This window comes from Anguilla anguilla, chromosome 7 (genome assembly GCF_013347855.1).
Source record: "Anguilla anguilla isolate fAngAng1 chromosome 7, fAngAng1.pri, whole genome shotgun sequence".
Classification (NCBI taxonomy): Eukaryota; Metazoa; Chordata; class Actinopteri; order Anguilliformes; family Anguillidae; genus Anguilla; species Anguilla anguilla.
Genome location: NC_049207.1, coordinates 36,979,856 through 36,998,053, shown reverse-complemented (window position 1 = coordinate 36,998,053; position 18,198 = coordinate 36,979,856). Strand labels below are relative to the sequence as shown.

The 18,198-nt window shown below is 38.1% G+C and overlaps 1 protein-coding gene across 2 annotated transcripts in view; it reads left to right on the top strand.

Moving 5' to 3' along the window:
* The window catches only part of LOC118231111 (osteoclast stimulatory transmembrane protein-like), a 44,505-nt gene extending 26,663 nt beyond the window's left edge, over nt 1–17,842 (top strand). The window contains exons 2-4 of one of the 2 annotated variants that reach the window (XM_035424601.1): nt 9,347–9,403; nt 9,916–10,924; nt 17,035–17,842. In XM_035424601.1, the coding sequence (XP_035280492.1) occupies nt 9,387–9,403; nt 9,916–10,924; nt 17,035–17,349 (1,341 nt within the window). In that variant the 5' untranslated portion in view covers nt 9,347–9,386 and the 3' untranslated portion in view covers nt 17,350–17,842. Of the gene's footprint in view, nt 1–9,346; nt 9,413–9,915; nt 10,925–17,034 lie in introns of both variants that reach the window. The other variant, XM_035424600.1, reaches the window with a different exon arrangement.
* The last annotated feature ends 356 nt before the right edge of the window (nt 17,843–18,198 follow it).

The following is an 18,198-nucleotide window of genomic DNA, read 5'->3' as shown; positions in this document are numbered from 1 at the left end:
CTGAACAGCTCATCACTGGGGTAAGTGCAGTTTAAGCAGATCATCGTGGATATAAAATCATTTTTTGCATGTACATTTACATATACATTTTGTTTTTAATATATTTTGTTTTACATATGCATGATATCCATAATCCTCAGCAGTTTTTATAACTTCAGCCTCCCACCCTCCACCCCCTTCTAATTTCATATTCACGGTGAGTATTTGATCAATATAGATAAAGATGCATACAATCTTGGTGCTTCTATACAAGGATTACCTACAGTATACATGACAACACAAACCTGCTAGTTTAGGATGTGAATTGAAACCCAGGGAGGGATAAATTACTTGCTATCAGAGAGAAGATGGCAAGTTAAATTGAATTCTACGATGTGCTTTTGCATACACGCTAATACAGGTGCACCTCATGGGTTTGTCCTTTCACTCGTCTTCTGTGCATTATACACTAATCTAGAGCTCAACAAGAATAGCACCACTTCATTGAATATGCAGACGATACTGTTAGGAACCCGTTAGCCATCCATGGATGATTTCACAAGAGAAGTCTCATTTTATTGACAGCTGTGAACAGTCATGTGGAAAAAAATTCTAACACATTGTTTTTCTTTTTTGAACAAAGAATGTGCATATTCTCTCCACTTCCATTAAAGGTGTAAACACAGAGAGGTCGGCCAAATACAAGTACTGTACCTTGATGAAGTTACTTTAGAGCAGCCCAATGTCAAAATTAAAAAAAAATGTGGCAACGTCGTTACTTTTTAAGGCAACGAAACTCCCAGCTAAACCTAAAATCGGCTAATAATTACTTGGCTTGTGATAGTGAGATCAGAGTCACATATTGAGGAAAATATTGGAAGTGTTAGCTGTTACTGTCCATATGTCCACTGTTTTGTATACTGGATGAAATGTGTTCTAGAACAATCTCCTTAAAACACTACTTTTTATTATACTGTGAATTGTTTAATTGCAATATCCATACAGTTATTGAATGTACTATATTTGTTTTGAATATAAAATATATGCATTTTTGATATTCCACACTAATCTGAATATTATACAGTATTTATAGACAGTATGTCACGTGTAAAGGCACTTATTTTAGAAAATACAGTGAACTCCAAAATGTTTGGGACAGAGATATCTTCCTTGGTTTAGCTCTGCACTCCACAATTTTAGCTTTGTAATCAAATTACAATTCATGTGTTGTTAAAGTGGCTATTCTCAGCTTTTATTAAAGGGTACGAACAAAAACTTTTGTTTCACCATGTAGAAATTACAGCACTTTCTATACATAGTCCACCCATTTCAGGGCACCATCATGTTTGAGGCAAGTGGCTTCATAGGTGTTTCTGATTGGTCAGGTATGTTAAATTGCTTCTTTAATCCAGATATAAGAGAGCTGCTTATCGTAGAGGACCACAATAGAAATTTGTTTTTAACTTTATTGTGATATCCTTGACAATGCAAGACTTTGTCTTTATCAACTTGTTAAATAAAACTAACTAACTAGCTTTCAGTATCAAGTCTTGATTTTAATCTTTTGATGCCTAGAATCAAGCCCATTTGAGCCTGTTATTGCCATTTGTGAATATTGTGTTAATGAAAGTCAAGGAAGCCATTAGGAGGCTGAAAAATAAGAAAAAACAGGGAAAAGCCTAAGAGACATAGGCAAAAAATTTGGCTTACCAAAATCAACTGTTTGGAACACCATTAAACAGAAAGACAGCACTAGAGAGCTCAGTTATCAAAAACAGGACAGAAGTGGCTAATGAAGAAAAAACCCCAAACAGCTGTCCAACATGTCAGAAACACTCTTCAGGAGGCAGGTGTGGATCTGTCAGTGACTACTGTCCACAAAACACTTCATGAACAGAAATACAAAGAAATACACTGCAAAATGAAAACCACTACTACCACTGCAAAACAGGAAGTCCAGGTCACCGTTTGCTAAGAAGCACCTAAAAGAGCCCGCAGAGTTCTGGAAAAAGGTCTTGGGATAAATGAGATAGATTCACTTGTATTAGAGTGATGGCAAGAGCAAGTATGGAGGCCAATAGGTACTGTCCAAGATCCAAAGCACTCCCCCCTCCCTCATTACTGAAACATGTTATGATTTGGGCATTTAACACAGATACTGGCTCACTTGTCTTCATTGACGGCTCCAGCTTTAATATCAGAAATAGCCAATACACTGTACAGAGCGCAACTCTAAATATGAATTATTCACAGTGAGAGAACGTTTGAATCTTAAGCAATCTGCCCAATTGTGAGAGCATGTTGTTTGACCTACACGGTTATAGCAATAGTGAAAGATCTGTTTTGATACACTTTGATGGAGAACAGGCTGATGTTTGTGTTAGGGCTGATGAATTTAATTCTGTCTTTTTGGCAAATGTAACAGGTAGGACCTTAGAACCTGGGAGATATCGGGACTGGGAATGGACAGAATGACGGTTCCTATAAGGTTACGCGAGAATTTCGTTCTGACACGGCAGCTTGCGTTTGTATGGAAGTGCTTGAATCCAGCGTGGGAATGAAACAGTGCTTTTGGCTACTTGTGTGCGTGTGAATTGGCTTACGTGCAGGGGACTTGCCTATTTAATACGGCTGTTGCATCTGGTTCTGAGCGATATAGCTAATATACGCCCAACAAGAATTTGCGAAGCTGGCTATTTGCGGCATGAGGCCCCAGCCGGAGGGGGGGGTGGGGGGTGGGGGGGGGAAGCACATTAGTGAATCAAGTCATTGGAAGCGCACCAATACTCTGTTGTAGGAGTGCTTCTTAAATACTGTTGAAGTTGTCGACGTTTATAACCAAGGACCCAGCCTAGTTCTGTCAGTGGCCACTGTTTTTCTCCCTGTCATATTGTGTATAGAATTAGATTTAGTCCCTTGCACCTTGGTTGTATGGGTATGGGGAATTGTAGTTTCTTTTATTTTTTATATTCTCGCTTAAAATGGTGTAGTTTGGATGGGCAACGTGCAATCCACAGCTATTGTAGGTTTTTTTTTTAGTGAATGGGCAACGTGCATTTAACAGACATATTAGGCATTCTAGTAAATGGGCGAAGTGCAGTCAACAGGCAGGGTAGGCGTTTTAGTGAATGGGCAACGTGCATTGAATAGACATAGGTATTCTAGTGAACGGGCTAAGTGCAATATTATTTTCTGGGTATCCTCTAAGATAAGAGTAATATCCCTAATAGTGCTGGCGAGACATTAAATCTTCGGCAAGTGCAATAGTTCTCTTCGAGAACCAATTATTTAATATTTGATTGCATGCAATACTCACGGAAGGACTGATTGTAGTGAACCACCTGACATACTCTATGGTAAACCCTCATTTTGAATATAATTTTGATGGCGTGACCATTCTTAACCCTGGGTGCGGTGAAATATCTTTTGTATTGATGATTTTGAGACATTTTGTGTGATTATCTTACAAATTCTCTATTGAACTATTGCACTGTAAGCTGGATGAGATTTATGGTACTCTGTACGTTGTTACATATCAGGATTAACTTTCAGAGTGTGTACCGTTATTTGTCCGAAGTACTGTATGTCCTAGCCACATTTGCCTTGCCGGGCGTGTGCCCGCCCATGGCCATTGATAATTTGTGTATGATGTTTTAAAGGTTCTCGTGAATGATCTAATAAAGAGAGTATATATATTCCCTTGTATCAGCTTCCATCTCGTCTCCTGCATTATCCCTGTGTGGGGCATTTTTCACCCAATAACCTTTCTAGGGTCTCCCACCCTTATAATTGGGAGTGGCGTAGTCAAAATCTTTAGTTGTATGGGAGTGTCTCCACCTCCCGGAGGCCACACAAAAATTTAACTTAAAACATAGTTTTTAGTTTATTGCTCTACACAACATTTCCAAACGTATGTGGACACCTGAACATCACACCTATATGTACTTGTTGAACATCTCATTCCAAAACCATGGGCATTATTATGCTGGATCCCTCTTTGTCGCTATAACAACTTCCACTTTTCTGGGACAGCTTTCCAGTAGATTCTGGAACATGGCTGCAAGGATTCACTTCCATTCAACCACAAGAACATTTGTGAGGTTGAGCGCTGATGTTGGCATTAAGGCCAGGCTTGCAATTCGCATTCCAATTCATCCCAAAGGTGTTTGATGGGGTAAAGATTAAGGCTCTGTGCAGTCAGTCAAATTCTTCCCCATCAAACTCAGCAAACCATTTCTTTATGGAACTTGTTTTGTGCACGGGGGCATTGTCATGTGGAAACAGGAAAGGGGCCTCCCCAAACTACAGTTGGCACTATGCATTCTGCCAAACTCGTATTCCTCCATCAGACTTCCAGATAGTAAATCGTGATTAATCTACCCGGAGAACATGTTTACACTGCTCCAGAGTAGTGATGGGAAGTTTGATTCATTAATCATAATCATTGATTCAAATTAATCAGAACAGTACATTTGAGTCAGAACATCAAAATGAATCGAGTTTTTGAGTCGTTTGTGTCATTTTTGTATTCGTCACCTTTAATAAAACACACTAGTGTTTGCGCACCATTTAGCCTGCATTTAAAAATAAAAGGTGCACAAGTTAGATGACGCAACTTGTACATTTAGCGATCTCATACACACACTCTACTAGCATCATTGACATCCTAGCATTCTTATACATCCACTGTACTGATGCAATATCACTTTTGTGCACATTTAGATGTCGTCACTCACCTGAAATCACAAGACATACAGTACATTGTGGTTAGCCAACTGTAACCTGGCGCGCTCTGTCTGCTACTGTCTTCACACCGTCAGTTCATAAAAAAAAATAAAAAAAACAGAGTAACGATAACAGAGTCTTTTATTGCTACCACAAGAGGGAATGCGATAAGAAAATTTTCGGTTACGCTGTCCTATAAAACGCTATTCCTAAAGCAAAATTAGACGTGTTATACATCGTTAGAAATACTCTCACATACTGAATAAATGAATTGTCAATCAAGCCAGACTGTACTAAAAAGGGCGACAATGCCGGCATTACGCACAGCTATTTTGGAAGGTTCCCAGGCATCACAAATGCGCATATATTTCACAAACGGATTGTCCAAGACAATATATGACCACTCAGTCTCAAAAGGGACATCTCTATGCGTAAAAGCAAGGGTAAGGTTGTTTATTTATTCAATATTTAGTCCCAGATATTGACTGTAGAATGACGTGGTATCATTTTTTAAAACTTTGTCTTGTTTATTTTGTTATTCAGTGAGCAGCGTTTTCACTGCTGTATTGGCATATCTTAGGGCTATTGTCGGGTTTATCTTGTTGCTATGATGGAATACGATTTTTGAGTGGTGAAAGAATATTTTTTATTAATGCCCAGATAGACAATATTGTCCATTATGTCATGGGTGGGGGGTGTAGTTGCAGATGAGACTGCAGGGAGGGGGTGCGTGTTAAATGAACGACCAGAGCGACAATAGTGGCGCTTCGAAACTCCGTATTCGGCATAGTTGTCATGTATCCCCTGCTAATGAAACTGAAACAAAGCGTTTCTGTTCTTACCTCTTACTTTGGTTGCAGTAGCACTGAATGTCTGAGTTTAGTAATCTCGGCATGCCGGCGAGCCGACCACTAGGGGCTTCCGGTTCAAGCCCCGCCCATTCCAAGTACAGATACGGATACAGATAATTTAGTTGGTTGAACAGATAAAGATGCCAATACAGATAATGGTGTACTCGCTCATCCCTAGTAATAAAACTTTGAAGGAGAGCTCACACCAGGACACTCCAGGTTTGTATACAGAGATAAAACACACAGCATAGCTTTTAACTGCCAAAAGGAAATTCCTTTTATGACTACTGAGGGAACAATTGAGAGAAACAGACATAATCCCTAGCTCAGGTCAAACAGAGAGCAGGCCACTTAATCACTATGTGATATTGCCTGAAGTATGAGGGAGTTTGCCAGATCAAATTAGATTGTCCGTCTCTCAAAGGCGATAAATGAAACTAGATATTCGAGAACAACCAATAGTATATACAAGGTTCCATTTTTATTGACAACACATAATACTCACCAGCTAGCAGAAAATAAAACATCAGCAATTATTGTTTCATTAGATGTTGGCCATTTGCAGCATGTGTATCACTGATTTCTTGTTTTGACAGAAATTGTGGGTAATAGCTCATTTTATGATCATTATAATAATGATGTCATTGTCAATCTTACGATATAATTGTAATACAGTGCCATGAAAAAATATTTTCCCACTTCCTGATTTCCTCTGTTATTACTCAGTTGTCATTGTTAATGTTATCAGTTCCAAAGAGTATTGCATTGCCATTTTCAAATGTCACCATCCAGCAGTGCAGGATTTGAGAGTACAAATTATTGAGCACATACAGAGGATTAATCCAACTGGCTTGTACATTTTGGGCAAATATACTCTGTAAGACTCACTTTATACAAACCATTCAGATAGAAATAATTCATTTAAATATAGATGTGGCTAGTGTTTTTTGTGCTGCACTGAATCACGTACAATATCCTTTTCAAAAGAAAATACACTTCGATTAAATCTCCCCCTACAGATGTCACTTGGTGCACTAATTTGGAAACTGAACCAAGATCCCAGAGTGTGATTTCAGTTATCTGTGAGACACTGTTAACCACTGTGGTTTTAACAAATAAACTTTGTCAGACCCACTTTATAGAAATCATGTAAACATTCTGATATTTGACATTAAATATTGAGCAGGAAGTCCCACTCACCTTATATGAATAAAAAGAAGCTTTGGAGGGGCTCATGAATTATGCATTGTAGATTGCTATTTGAGTGGGTTTCTACGCTCACATGAGTGAGAAGGTTCTTAATAGCACTACAGGTTCATCAATTTTCACCTGATCATTGAAACGCTAATTTAATCAGTGACCTGTTCACCGCTGGGGTAAGAGCTGTTTTACATAATCCTCATGATTTGTTTAACCCCTTAGCCCACATGCCAAATCTGGCCAATCCTTTCCCATTTAGGGGGTACCCTATTTAAAGCTTTATTGCTCCAGATGTGAACACCACAGAGATTGAAAATGGCTTAAATGAAGCAAGACATTTATACCATTTACAATACTAGATTAGTTCATATTCATAATTTTGGAAGAAATAAAGTGCCACAAATGCAATTTTCTAGGCAAAAAATCAAAAATGAATTTGCTCTTTTTTTAGTTTGCAATGAAATACCGATTGTATATTGTATATATATAGCAAGTTAAACTATACATGTCCTGGATCAAAAACTTCACAAATTCATAAAATCTAAGGGTGGATATGTAGACCTACTGAGATCTATGAAGCATCTAAGCAAGTGTACCCAGCATCTCCAAATCTATCCAAAATGTCTAAATTATGCATTGCTGTAAATCATAACATATTTACGTATTTCACTACAAATCAACTGTTTTGATTCAAGAAACTCACTGTTGACTCAAATGACTCATCATTTTCAAGTGGGAATTACAAGCTTTCCGTCAGTACAGTGATCTAAAATAGCTGGGATCCAGAAACATATCCAAAATCTCTCTAAAAATGAATGAAATGCTTTCTGTCCATTATAAAGCATATAAAAGAGCCCCTTATGAATATTGTCACACAATGTGGTACAGTACCTAAATGTGTATTTCTATACTGTGTTTTCTTGTATGGGGATGGGACGACATGAAAACAATTTTCAACCAACCACCACATTTTTGCAATGTTCCAACACTCACGTCATCACAGTTGCTTGCGTCACAAAAACTACTAAAGTACCAACAAACGCTTACATTACAGTGTGAAATATCCTAATTATAAAATACCACTAACCTATTTAAAGAAACTCAATTTCAAAAATAACGTATATAACTGGAATATTTTTAGCAGTAATACCTACATACCAATGATGAAATCTTATCTGTGTTCAGTAGATAGAGACTACGCGTAAAACCAATCGTACGTTTGTATATGTATTCAATATTTAGTCACATATATTGACCACTAGGGGCTTTGCGCTAAGAGGTTAACACGCTGATTTTGTCTATAGATTAATGAGAATTATTTATTATATTGAATTGTGTCCTTTGTGTTGTAGTATGAATTGCTTGATTGAAATACCTTGACTGATATTGACAACTCGGTGTATACACAGTTAAACACAAATGTATTGGGACAGTTTTTTTCCCCAGATGGGGACAATTTTTATTTTTGCACTCCAGGTCATTGGATTTGAAAGCCAGGCCATTTAATATTTTTGATAGTTAGCAATTCTACAACTGCCAATAAAAAGCAAGAAATTTGGAAATATCTCACCAAGGGCAAAATGAGCAAGTGCTTTCAACAAAACATTTATATTCACTAGCATTAAATGCCTTATAGAAATGAAGGAATAGTATGAGTGCATCCGAGTATTAAATGCATAATCCATGAGGTCTAAAACCAGGTGAACATTACAACCAATATGTCTTCATTAATAATTTGATTGAATCCCCTTTTCAGTCTATTCACATACACTAGAGCCAGGATATATATTTAATATTTAAATATTTAAAAGGATTATAGGTCACCAATTAGCTAATAATAGAGGGTTTTCTTAAGGAAATTATGCACTATTTAATAGATACGCTCATTTCTCCTCTATCCATTCTTTAAACATATTAAATAAGGGCAAAGAAATAATGTCCCAAAATTGTATGTAGAATTCAACATATAGACCATCATTACATTACATTACATTATAGGCATTTAGCAGACGCTCTTATCCAGAGTGACGTACAACAAGTGCATAGGTTTCATGATGTAGAGGCGCAAAAGAAACACTAGAGTGAAGTAACCCATCAGCACCTGGGCTTTTCCTTTTTTCGTACTACAAATGGTCTCAGAAATGTTATGTTGCTCACCACAGGACTTTTAAAAGCATTCTTTAAACATCTTTATGGTGTCAAGAAAAAGTTTTGTCATAAATCATAAAGATTAATTTACTGGCAATGTAATTGATTTTTATGGCAGAAATTGATTATACTAAAATGTGGCATGTGCAAAAAAATTTGGCAACCTGTCAAGTCAGTATTTGGTAACACCTCCTTTTGCAGAAATCACAGCTTCCAAATGTTTCATGTGGCCAGCTAAACATCTTTCTGTTCGTAAATATTCTATTCTTTGGTCTTCTTGCATGCACTGCATGTTTGAGATCTCCCCACAGGTAACACATAGAGTATGTGTAATATTATTGAACACATTGATGTTTGATTAGAGGATGGTGTCCTAGAAAACAAACTATTTTTAATTGGATGCTGATTATGATGTCATTATGAACACTGTCTATTTATTGCAGGTTCCTGTTGTGGATCACTATAGGATCAAAGTGTGGAAGGATGGCCCAATCCTTAAGGTTTCTTATGTATGTTGTACTATACATTGGGAAGTACTGACACTAATTCACGTTCTTTTATTTTTACCACAGAATAAGCAGGGTGAGATTTTAGAAGTTTTCCATGAGAAATTATTCCAGCACGTAGGTTACTGTACTACACTACTATACAGTGGGCTTACTGAAATTGCTTGACATTTTTATTCAAATAATGTTGTTAGTTACTGTGCATGCTGTTAGTGTTTATGCTACAAAGCGCTACATTAAAATGTTGTACATATTATTTCAGATTTTTAATTCCATCTTCTTCTTAATAAATGGGTTTTTTGTTGGTTTGTTAACCAACATATAAATAAATAGTTCCACCTGCTCTGCTGGAGCATGGACCAGAATATATTGAGCTTAAACCCTACTAGCCACCCCTGTGTGACACAGATACCTTAATACCTACTTGTTGGTATCTTGCCTTGTAGTCAATAACTCATCCCTCCTAATCCCTCCTTCCTAACTGGTGCAATTTCTGTATCTTGCAGGTCGTCCTTTCTAAGAAAGACAAAGGTGGCTTTGCATTTCACGTGGGATGTGTACTGCAAACTGACACCTTGCAACTTCAAAGAGATGGTTGGTCTCTTCTTCCTCTGCATTGCAATTGCAGTGTCCACTGCAGGTCTGCTGTACACATGGATGTCCTTCACACTGAAGTATGATCCTTACTCATCCCTCATTGTAGCAGTGGTATGGGGCTCCATCCAGGTCCTGGTACTCTACCTTGTCCACCCATTTCGCTGTGCATGCACTATCATTATACCATCACTGGGCACTAAGCAAGGTCGCAAGATACTTCTTTCAGTTGCACTTACAATGTCAGTGACCAGCTCCATACCAAACATGGCGAGTAACGTTTCGTCCGTAGTCCACATGATCCAATGCTCCAGCAAGGTGACTGTTCAGAATATTGTGAACTCCACATCCATGATGACCTCTACCCTGTCAGACATGAAGGGCTTTTTCCAAACCATTCCAGATCTCAAACAAACCTCATCCATATTAGACCTCCAAGAAAGAGCTAATATTACTGAATTACAGAACAAGCTGAGGAATGCTTCCACAGAGTTCAACACAAAGATCTCCTCTATTCAGAAAGTTATGAATGTCTTCTCAATTGTGGCACAAACAGTTATAGCTGTGGTGTTTGTCTTCCATTTGCTAGGAGGGTCAGTGGTATATGTGCTTAGGTATGTGACAGAACCAAAATATGATAACATCTATCTGACACACAGGCTGATGGAACTATTAAAGGCTGAAGGGGTGACCAGCATCCCAATACATTACAAGAGGAAGTTTGTAAAAAGTACTGGGTGGAAGATGACGAGACGGGAGATTGAGAGAGGCCTGTTTTCTTTCATAAAGATAATTTTGTACGGACTGATATCTGCAGTGATTATCGGCCTGGACCATTTTGTCTTCTTTGTTCTGACAAATCTATTGGAATGGGCGCACAAGGTTCCGGAGATACACACTTCCATCACAGTTAAAATAAAGGTAAGTATTTCTCTACAATTAACTAGTGTATTGCCATAACATGATATAAGAAATATATACAGGGGATAATTGCTATATGTTGACTCAATACTATTGTTTCACACTTATATCATGAAGTTTTTCGTTTTTGGTTTACGTCAAAATAGTCCCTTACTTTTCTTAGTTCCAAACACAAAGTCTATGTGCTTCTGCTTTGTTACATAATAAGGTACTTTGTTATATCACTTACCATTGCTATATGACTGACAAATATGAATCATGGTCTCTGTTTTAACAAAATTAGCACATACTGTAGGAATTTGGTCGTGTGTAAAATAAAACTTGTAGTTCCTGAGTTTAGGTCAATAACAATTTATTAACAGAACAAATTAGTCTTCTTTACAACATGAAACATAGTAGGGAAAAGCAAGGCAGGTCAATTATAATGCAGTGTTGTTCAAGAAACAGCTTTATACCCCTTTCCCAGTTGTACCAGTGAGGTAAAAAAAAAAAATGTACCGGTAATTTGGCAGGTAACCAAATCGTCACTGTTACCTCTGTATGCATGTGTAGCATGGGTCACCTTAGTTTACATTAAGTAAAACACCAGAGCCAAGTTTATACAAAAAATGAACAGATTTCTTAACACTACACTCCTTGGCAAAAAAAGAAGAAAAAAAAGCATTGTTTCTCCTGAATATTTTTTCCACTGAGTTCAACAGGAAAATTAATCAAGAGAAACAATGCTTGTAGTATCTACTGCATATCTGGCAGCAGCACGATGGTTTGAGGCTCATTTGATACCTTGGACCCTTGATGACTATTTAGCCAACAAATGTGTTCCCTACTGTATCAGCATAATTTACAGCTGAATCTAGTCCCACCCCCCCAATTCCCATAGAGATCCATTCAAATGCAAAGAGTTTTTGTATCGCTTGTAGGACAACCTGAAAATACGATATCCAGATTCTGATGATAGGTCACAGACATCAGGAAGTCATGGAATGCAAATGATATGCAACCAAATACAAAACATGACTCTTTTATTTGACATTATGTTAATTTGTCTACTGTATAAGTGAATTCTAGCTTCTAGCTTTTCCCCAAACAGTTCACTGCAGCAAAATTAAACGAGCAAATAGTGTCACAGGAGGTCTCAGGAGTGCATTTGTTTAATTTTTGCTAATTTTCTGACAAATGATTTGTTGTTAAGAGCATTAAAAGCTTAATTTTTTGCCATTTTGTGTTTGGCCCATTTTTTTTTTTTTTGCCCAAGAGTGTAGATTGGAGGAATGTTTAAGGTCACAAGATATATCAAAGCTGGATGCAACAGTTGTTCTTTGTTAACAAAACAAAACACAGCAAACCAAGGTTCAACACACGGTGATTCTCAGGCATTCACACAAGTTAAATGATTATGTGGATATGAATAAAAAAAACGTGACAAGGCCCACTGTGGACATACACGCATACTCACACACACCCACACAAGAGAGAGAGAAAAAACATCAATTCCAGCACAATATATAGATATATATAACATTTGACCATCAACACTTCTCATTCAACCACTTTAAAATATAAATAATAAAGATACTATAATTTATTACATTCCATGGATACAATACCTATTTAAATAAAACAGAGCAATATAGATCACCTGCTTGTATGGCTCAATGAGCCTACCAAACACCTGTTCTTCTGTCCTGCAATAGCCTTCACCGCTAAGCTTCTGTGCCAAATACAATGCGGTTGTCATACAATATTGTTTTCGCACAACATTAAAAGTCCCTTGAGTACGAAAACCCTGTATTGTTAAAACTTGAGCCTTTGTCATTGACATTTCATCAAACATAGCTTTAATTATTGCTTGCAATAATGATCTAGCGTACAAAGTGATTTCCAAGCCAGCCACACGCCATGAGACACCTGCCAGGAGTGAACAAGGGCCACCCACTTGGGGTTTCCTTCTCTTATTTGCAGGGGTAACCTGCATGTTTCTGAAACACGCACTTCTTAAAGGGGCAGACTCACTTTGCTACACATGTCTGCTCTCCTAGATTTTGATAGTCTTTGACACCCCCTTCCTTACTTCCACATCTCTGGCTGTTCTATCCAAAATCAACACTCATCCATACTGAGGCTGACTACATTAACCAAACGGTTATCATCACCTGCACCGCCAGCAGAGTACCGAAGAGGGGGCATTTTAACTACCGAAAGGGACGATGACGTAACAAAGTATTCCCAGCTAGAAAAACATATGCAGCCCAATTGTGGCCCAGAATCTGCGTATTGGAACGTTTTGTCGGGCCGGAAACAAACATGTTGCTACTACAACCAACTAAAACTATTTGTGAGCTACTTACAGATGGCAAAGTATTAAATAATCTTAAAGGAGTACCATGGTGATTTTCACACTTTCTCGGTTTTATGTGCTATTTGCACAAGAGGCATTGAAGAAACACAATGAGTAAAGTATTAAATATGTCCGTTCTGTATTTTTGGAGAAATATGCGTTTTTAATTTATCGTCCTATTTTCAACCGGTTGAGAAAGTTGTCAACTTGGTGCGTCACGAACACAGTAACCACTCCCCTTTCCACGCCCCGTAAACCCATGGATAACTCGAGACCCATAGTTTGCGCCGCTGGCTTACAGGCAAGTTAATGCAAATATTTGTCTAACGTTAGGTTCACTTAAATTAGAGTGCCTTTTAAGGACTATTAGATTATTTCTGGTTATATTCATTTAGCTAGCTAGCTAACGTTAGCTAGCTAGGTAGTTTGCTTTCATAAGGCAATGTTATTGATAACGTTAGCTAGCTAGTTTGCTTTAATGAGGACGTTATAGTTGTGCTTTTATCTTAACTTGGCTAGCTAGATAGCAAACATTATAATTGGATATAAGTCAACGTCCTTACCTTAGCTATCTATCAATACTTGATATACTACTAAGCTAGCTAGCTTGTGAAAAGTCTCCCAAAGAAAGCGCGTATCATGGGGGTAGCTATGGTAACGGGGCACGGTCTGTCAATCATAGCTAATTGACAGTTCTCATTACCACGCCCAGACGGTTCGGGTGAACTTTTATAGTGGGAAATTTAGGCTTAGAAAAATACGTTTTAAAGTACATTGAAATGACTGAATAATTATGCACATTTGTTTTGTTGTTGCCTAAAGACAACTGGGAAGTGTCACGTTCAACCACCATGTTACTCCTTTAATATGAAAATATATTACTACATAAAATAAAAAGCAAAATACATCTTCAAACACTCGGCTCATCGATAGGCTATGTAGCCTGTCTTTTAATGGCTGGAGTAGCCACCACCAGCCACCACAAATATTAATGATACAATGAGTATAAATAAGTCTTAGGTACGCCAATTCAGCAGTTTTACCGTGATTACAGACGAGTTACAATGACACCGCCACCAAGTAATTAATTGTGCCTGCTTTAGCCTACTAATATAATGCTCATTGCGACCCGTTGATTAACAGATGCATAATAATACGCTAGGTTAGAATACTGGTTACACAAACAATAACAATACAAATAATGAAATAACCAACTAACTACGACCAATTATCTAGCCCTCAAAAGCAAAAAAAATATTTTTACTCAATCTTCATAATCGTCTGTAGTTCTTCTCCTTGCGCGGGAAAATCGTGAGTTGTTCAACGTAATGCAATGTAGCGTATGGGAGCAAGCTTAACCAGACAACCAATCAAAAAGTGGCTTTGCGTAACAGACTGCCCTTAACTCAAATATTGCTATTGTAATATTATCACTAGAAAGCCGACGCACTTGGGTGTTGTGATTTTTTAAAAATTTATTTAAAATATAATTAAAAAATAAAATTAATTAAATTCCTTTTTCACATAATTTCGCATCTCCAGCAAGTCTATCCTACTTTAAGTCAACATCCAAACATGCTGAGGCAGATTAAAGAACCGAAATTCCTTACACATGGTCTAAAGGGCATGGTGCAAGTGCATTTAGGGCGAGTCCAAATACACTTCTGCTTAACAGTGGATTATTTCAACACAAAGTAAGGCACAATGTACAATTGGGCGGATGTTAGTCGAATTAATTAATAATTGGTGTGACTTTGGCTGTTACATGTGATGAACCAGAGTGTCGTTTCCAATTCCCTCTAAAGCCACCTGCACTTGCACCCTGGCAGGTTACTAATATAATGGTGGATTTAGCATGATTTACGAAGAAAGGACAGATTTACCTCTGTTGAAAAAGACCAGCTTGTGTACAAGTTTAAAGAGCTCAAGCAGTGAATATATGGCTACAGCAGGGTTCCACCAATGCTTTTTGCAATCTGACAGAAAGTATGGCGTGGGGTAGACCTAAAATTCTTAATAGCTTTAAAAGTTAGCTCAAAGTAAGGCAATTCAATACAATGGCATGTTGTATGATACAAACAGTCTTTCATTGATTACATTTATGTTTTTTGTGGCGTACCTATATCGGAGAAAATATTTCACAATACTGTTATTCTCCGGTTCCCGTCTAATGTCTGTTTGATCCAAACATCTGTATCCATTGATGTCACATGTCACCACGTTGCCTAAAGTTAAAGCTGAGTTAAATGAATGTATGAAGATCCAGTCTGAGTTGGACAAATCCAATCAATTGTATAATCAATAGTCTAGACAAGAGGCTAACAACTCTAATCGGTTTAACACTCACTTTAGCCTGGTAAGCAATCCCAGCAAGCTAGTATGCTATATCGAAACTATGCAAACTGTTAGTCACTAAACAACTTCAGGTGAAATCAGCAGGGTTTTAATTGATGAAAGTATTGAAACCTGGTCACTGTCGTTTAAAAAATGTCAAAATATTGTACAAATAGTGAAATTTGAATTAATCTTTGTTTTTGCGGGTTTTTTTGTAATGTTCCATCTGACTTATCCCGACTTCTGCTTTCAGCAAACGTTCTCCTACACCACATGTCCTTTTTATTACTATGCTTGTTTTCATTGAGTTCTTGATTGAATGGCAATTCATGCACTGTTGTAGGCAAGATATACATTATCAGCCGTGCTTTTAATGGATAGCCATTGTTCCCTAACAGCCACCCCTCCAAGAATGAAGGAATGGCATAGCTGGCCAATATAAAGTCATGGCTTGATCCAGGATAAATCGCAAATACATGTGTAACCTCACATGGAGCAATCGCAGATCACCTGGATGTTGGAGACCTGCTTTACCCATTCTTGGCTGGCAGGTGTTGGGGGAATTTAACATATTAATTGGCATGTTAGACTAGGCTTGAGGTAATAGCATGTATGGCCAAACTTACGGAAGACTGGGATATCCCTCCAATTGAATTTAGGGAATGGATGGAACGACCCACTTGCAAAAAAAAATTAGCATAGCCCTGACTTTCACAGCAATGGGGAATGTATACAGGGACAGCAAGAATTTGTCTTAAGCTCATCTGCCAGGAAATGACAGATTTCTGTTACCGCCTGTCAGTATAAGTACAATTTATGGAGGCATTCCCCATTGCTATAAGACAAGTATGTGGTACTTGGCCAATAAAACCTCTGCCTCCATTGTCTCCCAGTTCTTTGTCCAATCAGGTAGGCTACTCCATGTGGCTGTGCGAATTGAGAATATATGAGTAAATATTTAACAACTGAGAACTTCAACAAGTGATGTGCAAATTACGTGTTCTTGTAATGATATGGCACAAAGGTCATTTAAGAAGAGTTCAGATGTTTGATCTGCATGGTCTTTAGAGAGTTTTCACTGGGTCTATAGGTACGTAGACACCCTGAACCTCACATACCCGTTAAATGTTGATGTGTATTGCCGTGATTGGTCAAACAATGGGCCAATCTTATTAGTCTTTCTTGCAATTATGTAATTGAGATCAATATTCAGACTAACCAGTATGATGTATTTTTTATTAGTGTGTATTATGCATATTTGGGTACACCCCTGTGTGTAATGGATAGGAGGATGATTGTGCATTAAGCACCTGCCTATGTAGACATATTAATAGAAAGAAAGTTCTGAAGGGCACACATAGCAATAATACATTATGTATTTAAAGAGTCCACGAACTTCAGAACACAATAATTTTCTGTTACTTTTGTATTTTTGTAGGTATATCTTGATGGAATTTTCGGAAATGCGGCCTCTTTCTTCGGCAAACGTCCTAAAACAATGGACAAAACATATTCTTATGCATTCCCGGTTCTGCCATCTAACTGTGAGCCAAATCTCCACCCACCGGAGTCCTCCTTGCAGGTGACAATTGGAGCACTGTACATTGTGGCTTTCATCATGCTCCTGGGAGAGGTGTATGCCCGGCGGATCCGCAGGAAAATCAGTGCCTCCTTCTACAGAGACCGTGAAGAAGTGCGGGTCCAGTACCTTCTGGCAAAGATGGTAGCGAACAGAGAGGGGTGTGAAAACTGACCTTGCTCTTCTGACAAGGTTATGAGCCCAATTTTTCTAGCAATGTTCAGAAGTCTCTCATGCCAAAGCTCAGCAGTTTTTATAATGGCACACAGTGCTTTGCTGCCATATCTGTTTCCCGATCCTCTTCGAAAAATCAGTTATATTTGAAATACAAAATGTAAATAATATATGTCGGGCTATTGATGATTTTATTTAAAGTATGCATATGCTGGTATGAGATATTATACAACACCACTGTCGCCTCACAGCAAGGTCTTAGGTTCAAATCCTGGCCTGAGCCTTTTTGGGGGTGGTTTTGACTTGCCTGAAATCTCCTTCAATACAGTATTCCACATTCTCCATTTCATCAGAGAACATAAAATTTACAGTCTAGCCTCCGGCTTTTAGCATAATGAAGGGATTCCAGTTCATCACCTGAATTACATTGCATTACAGGAATTTAGACGCTCTTATCCAGAGCACAACTTTTATGCACCCATTTATACAGCTGGATATACACTCACCGGCCACTTTATTAGGTATGCCTTGCTAGTACCGGGTTGGTCTTCTGCTGCTGTAGCCCATCTGCTTCGAGGTTCGAGATGTTGTGCATTCAGAGATGCTCTTCTGCATACCTCAGTTGTAACGAGTGGTTATTTGAGTTACTGTTGCCTTTCTATCAGCTCGAACCAGTCTGGCCATTCTCCTCTGATTTCTGCCATCAACAAGGCATTTTCGCCCAGAGAACTGCCGCTTACTGGATACTTTCTCTTTATCGGGCCATTCTCTGTAAACCCTAACGATGGTTGTGCGTGAAAATCCCAGTAGCAGTTTCTGAAATACTCAGCCCGTCTGGCACCAACAACC